At 42.8% G+C, this 9,408-nt stretch overlaps 1 protein-coding gene across 4 annotated transcripts; it reads right to left on the bottom strand.

Moving 5' to 3' along the window:
• Positions 1-462: 462 nt before the first annotated feature.
• si:ch73-62b13.1 (Carbohydrate sulfotransferase 1-like) lies at positions 463-8,838 on the bottom strand. Of its 4 annotated transcripts, XM_046395227.1 has the most exons (4): positions 6,756-8,838; positions 5,099-5,222; positions 3,193-3,364; positions 463-2,359 (listed from the first exon to the last, which is right to left on the bottom strand). In XM_046395227.1, the coding sequence occupies exons 3-4, from the start codon at positions 3,329-3,331 to the stop codon at positions 1,233-1,235; spliced, it is 1,266 nt and encodes a 421-aa protein (XP_046251183.1). In that variant the 5' UTR covers positions 3,332-3,364; positions 5,099-5,222; positions 6,756-8,838; the 3' UTR covers positions 463-1,232. The 4 variants fall into 4 exon arrangements, with proteins under 4 accessions (XP_046251183.1, XP_046251181.1, XP_046251184.1 ...); XM_046395225.1 differs by lacking the exon at positions 5,099-5,222; XM_046395228.1 differs by lacking the exons at positions 5,099-5,222; positions 6,756-8,838 and adding an exon at positions 4,273-5,089.
• Between the last annotated feature and the right edge of the window lie 570 nt (positions 8,839-9,408).

Below are 9,408 nucleotides of genomic sequence, written 5' to 3'. Positions count from 1 at the left end.
CTTCAGAAACTACTTTCAGCATTTATCTCGAGAGAGCAGGCCAACATGGAAATAAATTGGCTGGTGTCTGGAAATGGCACGCTTCCCTTCTGTTTAGACACAAAGACCATTTCAAATGGTGAAGCTGGCAGGGACTTGCAGCTGTCTAATCTCTAACTGTACTGCAGCTGCAGGCAGCTGGTACCACTGAATGATCCTGGTATTTTTCTTTAAGGTTCAAAGTTAACTTATAGTTTAACACAGTGTGAGCAGCATGTGTTCTCTTGAGTCAAAGACATCTGTAACTACAGACACGTCAGTCAGTTTGAAAGTGGGATTACAAAATAAAAGATGATGAATTTCTACCATGCTCTGCAGCACAAAATTCAAGCACTTATCTACCTGCCTCAGGATTGAAGAAACACTAAAAAACATATTAAACAATTATAGCTGCAAGAAGTTTTCAGCAATGTGGTCGTATTATGTATTACTTACATATGAATAATTTATTTTAAAAAGTTTAAAAAATACAAACAGTATTACACTGACAAAAATGTCCAAACACACTCAGTACATAACATTGGCACACTTGCACTGCAACAGTTAATCAATATTTACAGTTTTTTAAGTCTTTATAGTTAATAAAAAAAAAAAACTAATATATTCTTATATTCACAACAGTTTCACATAGAGGAGCTGCTGTGTGCTGCAGAAAATTGCTCTGGTGACATTTTAATCCCTTTCCAAAATGCATTAGAGACACTTGGAGGGTAAGCCCTATAATTTCTTTTTTTTTTTTCTCCTTCCCTTGCTTCCTGTGCATTTCACCTTCAGGAACAATACTTTTGTGTGACTTAAGGTTTAACTGTTGTGTTAGTTTGTTTTTCTCCCATTTAAAATCTGTAAACACTGAAATGATGAGAAATCAAGTCATGAAAACAAAACTAAACAAAACCAAATGGGTCATAAAAACTCAGTCGCATCAGGATTCTGTGTTTTACCTAAAACGTCAGTCGACTCATACAGTAGCACAGATTAGTAAATTTTCCAGCACCACACACACATGAATTTTGGCACTTATAATATCTTTAACAGAACCATAAAAATTTAAAATAGAACTGACATTAAATTATCTTAGGCATTGTTCAAAAATATGATGGACTACATTCATTTTATCAGCATCATGACAGAGAGGAAAGTCAGCAGAAATATATAAATAACAGTAAGTTTATCTGAGCCTTTAATCAAATCTTCTATGTGACTGGTTCAAAGGTCCTGTGTTCCACTAAACTATGAGACAAGTTTCTGAGTTCAGCTGCAGAGTGTACCTGCTTGTATCCCAGCAAAGCCAATGTGTCATTGCACAGATTCTGCACAGTCCTCACGATGTCAAAGCTGAGACGAAGCCTCCAGCTCTCTGCTGTCACTCTGGAATCCCTGGTGGTGGAGTACCTGTAGTTCCACTCAGATGGAGACGACACGTTACTGTTGGTGTTCTTTGCGATCCACATCCGCACCCTGTCGACCATCTCCAGCCCCACAAACGTGTAGATCTCACTGGCCTTTTCCTTCGGGTTGAATGCCAGATCCTCATACCTCACCAGCAGGTAGCGGCCCCGCAGCCAGGTTGGTCTTTTCAGGCCTGTTCCTGCAGAGGCTGCCATGTCCTTACAGGTGCTAGTTATCTGCGACAAGTCCACATATCGAGGCTGCCGTCCTGTCGCATTCCATATTTTCCAAGCCCGGAACTGATCTGAAAACGCCATCATGCGTGAGGTGAGGATGGCTCTGGGGTCTCTCACCAGGTGGATGATCTTCAGGTCCAGACGAGGATCTTCCGTCAGGGTGCGCAGGTCCCCCACCTCAGGGACCCGCACAGTCTTTATGGCTATGTGTCCCCTTGACAGACACGACATTGAGGCTAGGGTGAGGTTCAAGGCGCCACACTTCTTAGGACACCAGGTTTCATCAGGTGGGTCAGGGGCGACTCCTTCACCTCCTTCCAAGCACACGGGAGGAGAACAGAGAGCGTGGCTGGAGCTTCGTCGAAAGAAGGAGCTTGTGACATGGTCCTGAGGCTCTGGACGGATGTAATTCTCCATGAAGTGAAGGTCGCAGGTGTAGAGATTGAGAAGGAGGTCCCTGTATGCTCCCAGTAGAGCGCGGCGGTCCAGTGAGCGACGTAACCTGCTGCTGGAGTTAGTGAATGCTTGCTGGACGTGGTACAGAGGCTCAAACACGTAGAAGATCCCTGGATGATGGTTGAGGAGCTGCCCCGTGAAGGAGGAGCCACTGCGTGTGGTGGCAAACAGCAGGATGTGCTTCCGAGGTGACTCGATGGGCATCAAACTGTCATCGCACAAGGCTCTCCACCTAGAGTCTTGAAGGAAGAAATAACTTTGCTTTTCATGTTTTACTTGTACTATGTGTTACTGAGCATAATGACAGCTTTGAAAAAGCATTACACCACCTGTTTTACCTGTTTCGTAGTTCAAATTCTACTCAAAGACAAGTGATTTCACTTAATTGATCAGAGTTCAGCTTAGAGGAGTGAAAAATTTCGTCATAACTTCAATCCAGAAGAAAGTAAATGACTGAATCACGCCAATAAAGCTTAAATAATTTAGAGGGTAAACATGCATGAGTTAGCTGCTTGTCTGCCGATGGTTACCAAGGGGGTTTATGAAATGGCGGATCTCTAAATATAGCGCAAATAGCTAACGTGTAATTACTGCTGATGGGGAGTTGATTGCAAAGGGGATGTTACTTTTGTATACAGGAGCTCAGCGCCAGCAAGCTACAGCTGCGCTTTGAGAGGGGATTAATGGAGATAAATTGGAGGATAATTGTAAAGCAAATCACACATATTTCATTTCTCTATCCTCCCCACTTCTTGGGAATTCCCTCATTTAATGATCTCCCTTCCTCTTTCTCTTGCTTCAGTCACAGTTGTGATGCTGTCTCTTTACTGAATCTCTCCTCTGAACTACTAAAATATAACTGACATTGCCAATATTACTAACAGTCAAGTGTTTAGAGTGTGAATGCCCTCTGGTGGTGACGTAAAAGTCTGTAACAATACACATACATTGAATTTATTCATTTATTTATTATTACAATAAATATGAGCATGTATTGATACAGTCCAACATGCAATCTCTTAGTGAGGCAGCGCAGTATGTGAGAAAACCTTAACTAGCCATTGTGACATACCTCTGTGGTGCCTGGTCTGGCAGCGGTAGGCTCCCTGACAGCGTCCAGACAGCGAGTCCCTCAGGGTGCGGATGGCCGTGTACTGTACCCCCAGAGACGCACACACCAGCAGCAACACCGTCTTCCAGGAACACTCCATCCTGCCCCCCCCTCTGGCTCTACATCCTTCACGCTGATGCCACCGGAAAGGCACAGAGACACGCACAATAAGATTTCATTTTGATGCATGTTTTCAGCTTCATACATGTGCAGCTCTCACTCTATGCCTGCAGCCCTCTGCTGATGGAAAATGAACAACTTGGGCTGCAGTTAGGATTCTTGCTCAAGGGCACTTAAACAGTAGAGCTTAAAATATCTCCCCTAAACTTTTCCCTTCCTGATTTCCCCTGCCAGTCCAGAGAGTGTGAACCTTTGTTCTACAATGTCTGCAAACAGCATTTAGAGTGGATAAAACATCTAGCCTGGCTCTGTCCTAAAGTAACAAAATCAAACCTCTAAAGCTCACTAAACAACATGTTTTTTCTTTACTTCTTTACCTTTACACAAAGATAAATGTAAAGATGACACTGTTCTAACTTGCTAATTTGTAAACATTAGAGGTGATAGTGTAATTTCATTACCTTTGGACAGAACAAGCCAAGCATTTCCCCCTTGCTTCCAGTCTTTGTGCTAAGCTAAACTAACTGGCTGTGGGTTGTAGCTTTGTATTAGCAAGTAAACAAATTATTTACCAGAACTATTCCTTAAAAGCACACATGCTGTGTTTCTTAAAAATAGAGTCTTTCCAAACAGGGCAAACAGAGGGCACCTTTTAGCATATCTAAGATAAGTAGCTTAAACGCTCTGAATAAACAATTTAAAGGTTTGGGATTTGTCTCCTAAAGGATCCACAGACTTGTTCTGCAGAAAAACACGACTCAAAGGTTAGACTTTCACTGAGAAATGTTAGCAGCAATGTTCCAATCTACAATAGCTCCACTATTCAGGGTACCGCGCACACAGTTGCATAATTGCATTTCATTTTTGCTTTTCCTCTCTTCCGGGTAATTAAGCCTCTAAGCCCAGCAGAGAGCTACATACCCAGATAAATATAGCTAGCTGTCTTCATATAGATGAGAAGAGAAGCTTCCTTTAAACACTTCCCAGTCCTTTGCCACTGGGAGTGAAAAAGCATAGGGAGATACAATTTTCCAAATGGATTTTAGAAATAAAGGTGCTGCCATCCATTTGTCGCTATGCACCAAAACTGATGATAGGTAATCACACGAGATCCCTTGGCGCAAACTGTGTCTCCATCGCTCAAAGTGACTGCACAGAGGCAATCATCATCAAAACCACAGGTAAATATACATCATATTACTGACAAAAACAAATATTGCCTTCCTGTTTGCTTCCTCATCCTCTTTTTGTCACTCTGTCTCTCAGTTGCCTCTTGTTCATTAATGATGTTTATGTGTCCCTGGCAGACTTATGTCCTCAGGAAGGCATCACACTGAGCTGAGATTGGCTTTTGATGTTCCATTAATCACAAACAGCGCAAAACCAAAGACATTTACTCTGTGGGTGAGGGGAAAAGAAATCGAGCTGACATCATGAGCCATTCTGTTTGAATATGGTCAAAAACAGCAACTGCAGAATGCACAAACTCATTAGGGGGAGAAACTTTTTCTCTTATTGCAGACAGAATGACAGAGGAGGGGAACACCGCACGCTCTGTCTCTTGCTTCAGAACAACTTTAAAGCTGCTCGTCCTGTTGGCGCAAGACAGAAGAGTGAAACAGCAGAGACGTATACAGTAAGCACAAACAACTGCAGATAATGACAAACTTTTATACCAAACTTCTTATGGTCTCTGATACTTAAGAAAAAAAAAAACAATTCAATTTGACAGGCTTGCCATCCATACCCTACTTGTGCGGCACAGCTGGCTGACCAAGGCACGTCAAATGATTCCTCAGTGACAGGTTTTGTTTTTCCTTCCTAGCCGTGATCAGGGCTCAGAGCCTCTTTGCTGCACACCCTGCTGCCCTCTGGAGAATGAAGACAGATGCTTCAATGGATTAAAGCAATTTGATTTGCAAGTCTTCCTTTCTCCCTGGCTTATAACTCATCCCGCAGTCACACAAGGAATAATAGACATTCTATCAACAGCTGAAAGGGGACCACGAGCTTCAGATGGTTTCAGCTTTTGTATCCCTCATACAGTAACAGTGCTTACAGGGGATAAAAACCTTGGGGACAGGATCAGCCAAAGATTACGCTGTGCAGTGCACGCTCCTCTGGCAGGTTTAAGTTGTAAATTCAGTGAGCACAAGCATCGCTTCTGCTGAGATAACAGCTAGCAGCAAAAGTGTTGCGATAATGACAATGTGCATGGTGCAGGAAAGGAAATTGCCTCTGTGGAAAATAAAGGCAACAAATGAGGTTAGAAGTTGGTGATGAGGTTGGGACTGAGGGATTTGGGATGCAAGTGACTGAGGGATGTGACAGTGCCAAAGATTTTTCTATTAAGGCACCTCAGTGTGCTCTCAGATCCTCTGAGTGAGGCAGTTTATTGGCAGAGCCCCGGTGATTAGTCCTGGAAAACACAGAATCGAGCAACAGAAGCAACAACAGGAGGAGCTTCTTCTTTGCTCTCTCTCTGCATCTTTCCCCCTTCTCATTCTCCGTCTGAAACACCCCCCCCCCACACACACACACACACTCGAAGTGCCAGAAGCAGAGAGCAGAGCCGAGCACTGCATCTGACCCAGGGCTACAGAGGAGCTCCTGTGATCCGAGAGAAGATGAATCTTGTCCTGCATGATTCCTCCAGCACACAAACATAAAGAGCAAAGACACTGAGACTAGAAGATGGAAGATCCAAGATAAGGTCAACTCTTCATCTGATCTCGTCAGTGCTGATATTATTTCCCTTATAGGATTCTGACCGCAGGTAGTTTTCTCTGTGTGGTTCATTCAGAAACAGAGAGAAAACATGGGAGGTAGTACAGGTTGTTTAAGTGTTAGATGGAAAATTATCTAAAATCTAAAGTTTTAAGGGATAAATGATAAAATAGATGGATTAGGTATAAGAGACCTGCAACTTCTAAGTTTAATTTACATGATGCTGTAGAATAAATCTGAATGAATGTAACAGTGATAAAAACAACAAACCGATATAAATAAATTTGCAGTAATTAATACCAATATAAACTCAGTCTATGGAGCCCTGCCCATCAGGCTAACGGTAAAAACAACCACATTTAATAAATGCCAGAACAATAAAGTAAAGAGATGTCACAGCTAAACTAAGTCCATGAGGAGTATTATAGTTCAAACACGCAGACGACGAAGTAAGACCAGATCTCCAAAAACTCACCACTGAGCACCACAGACGCACTTTTAAGTCACTATGAGGAGAAATAATCGACTGATAATTTACTGATTTACCTCCTCTTCTCATCGTGATACTCTATCAGATCAGATCATCTGGTTTGTTAGATAACAGCTCGACTGCGGCTCGCTGCGCGCAACACGCACAACATGTAGAAAAACAAAAAAGAAAAGAAATGTTGCCATACCATCAATGCACTCGATCAGGTAGGTTTTCTCCAGCCGGTCCGGTCCTCTGTGCTGCATTTGTAAAAGTGTGTTTACATGTGTGACTGAGAGAGAGAGAGCCGGAGAATGAATAGCAACGATGTTCAGAGCCGAAGTGGATTCAAAGCTGGATGGAGATGCGCCATGGATGGAGAGCGGCGAGAGGCTGAGTGAGGAGGCATGTCTCTCCCCTCCAGAGACCACACAGGCTACTGGAGCTGAGTCTCCTGATTGCATGCAAGATTGCCTTGCCGCGCATTGCGCTTTGATACCGCAGGGTACGTTTCATTACGTCTTGTGCCCTTATCGGGCAGTGAATAGAGCCAGTGAGACACCACTGTGTCCAACTCAAAATTTGATCCTGCCACTGTTTCCCATCGTACATCTATTTGTTTGCACTTACTGGAATTTCCAATATTTCATGGGGGCAGGTTTCATCAGTTCCAGCCAGACATCAACTATCACTTCAGCATCCCACCATGAACATCAAAGTGTCATTGCTCCTTCTCTGTGCTCTCATGCTCTCTGCAGGGATGCTCGCTATACCCTCAAATGGAGCACCCCGGACACTCTCTCTCTCACACACACACACACACTCATGCACACACACCTCTCCCATGAGATTACAGTAGCACAATGACCTCTATTTTTTCTCATTCCAGTGAGGATGCCTGCCATCATCAGATGTGTGCCTCCTGACTCCTGGTGTGAAGAGATGGGTGCCATATCATTGTCCCCAGGGGGTTACTGTAGGGTCAGATTTAGCCAGTGACAGCTCCATTACTCCTGGGAATGGGGGTCGATTCTGTTTGTGGTCTTTCAGATTTATCTCCTGCTGTGGCAGGATTATATTTGCCAAAGTGTGTCTTCACTGTGAGAGGTTGGTGAAATAATGTTAATAATATCTATCTGCTGCATCTCAGTTCTCATTTGCATATTTTCTGCTGTTGGAGGAGTTGGAAAAGCATCAGAAGCCTTAAACCTTCTGTCAGGTGGGGATTAGTTACTTCTCTGCCCATATACAACCTGTGTTTAAACCTTTAAGGCAGTACAAGTGAATACACAACTCAACAGCAGGCAGAAATTATCTGAGAAATGGGAATCGAAGGGGCTGGAAGTCCACCCACACAGATACAGAACAGGCTTTTTCTGATGTTTTGGGGCTGAGGCACATTACCAGGCAAAGTTCTTATAAGAACACACAAAAGACAACAAGCTGCCAAGAACGTCTAGTGAGTGATGCAAGAGTGTCCTGTCCTCCACATACAGCATTGACTCTCTGGGCTCTGAGAAGCCAAACGCCCCCACAGCTTCTTGGAGAGATCTGAAACAGGCAGTAAGAAAAAGTTGCATTTTCTGTGAGTGAAAGCTGAATCCTCCAAGGGCTTCCCTGTTTAGCTATGCCCACACTTCCTCCTCACCATGCACGCGTGCAAAGAGTACATGTGCATTAATGATTTGGAGGGACTTTTATTTTTCTTTTCACAAACTATCAGGCTCTCAACAAATACCTCACGAGTCTGCACTCTTTCTTCCCCATATCTCTGTGATCCACCCCATATCGTATGTTTAACATAACAGCAGTCTTTCATCATAAAGAGGATGGAAATGTTCAACTGAAACCTTGTCTCCTTAGCTCACTGAATTACTTTTTTATATCTGGGCTTCCCTGGCAACTTCTGCACCTTCCATTCTCTTTTAAAGATGCGATCCATCTGTCAGATTATCTGTCAGTCAGCTTGTCACAAAGGAAAGCGGGTCTCACAAAAGTTATCTTAGGGAGGAATTTGAATGTGCAGGAAAGCTAGAGTCTCTATACACTACGTCTAATTTGGGGGAGCAAAAAAAAGCAGCCCTTTTATTTAGCCTTTCCTCGCTATAAGTGCAATAAGTAAAAAAGCAATCTTATTTCACCCAGTATGAAGTATGCCAGTAGAGACACCTAAATTTAATACAGCAAAGACCAGCACACTGGCAACACTGAAGAACTTCTCCAAAGTTATTGTGGCTTAGACAGTAATAACACCATGCAGAGGAAAGGGAAGATTCTGTGATTTGGGATAATATGCTTACTGCCTTTCCTCGCATATCATATACATCTATCTATCTATCTATCTATCTATTTATATATATACACACACACACATATATACAGTATATACACACACTTGTTGTCTGGGAGACCAGCTTATTTAACATTAGCTACTGTCAAAATGTTAAAGCAGGGTGGCATTCCAGCCATCGGTTTCAAAATACAAGACAAAAAAACACATATTTTGAAAACTAAAAACCTATTTTCACACCAAAACATGGGCAGGTATTCCCCAAGCACCTCCCAAAATGTCAAAACAATTTAACTCTGAGGAAATTATCAATATACGGAGTGGGATTGTTTTCATCTAGTTTTTGCTCTTATTTCTCAAACACTGAGGAGGGTTATGCTTATAAACTGTTTATATTTTCAGCAGATGTTGACAGGTTTTCTTCTGCATACAGAGTCTTGACAGTTAATGGGTGGGTCATGATTGAATAAGAATTAGCTTCTGAGTCTGTCTTCCTAGTGCTTGCTGTCCTGAAGCGCACATAACTTCTAACCAGCCTCACTTCAGTTTGGTGTCCACAGACACATTTAGA

The sequence above is a fragment of the Scatophagus argus genome, chromosome 7 (assembly GCF_020382885.2).
Source record: "Scatophagus argus isolate fScaArg1 chromosome 7, fScaArg1.pri, whole genome shotgun sequence".
Lineage (NCBI taxonomy): Eukaryota > Metazoa > Chordata > Actinopteri > Scatophagidae > Scatophagus > Scatophagus argus.
This window is presented reverse-complemented; position numbering and strand designations above follow the sequence as displayed.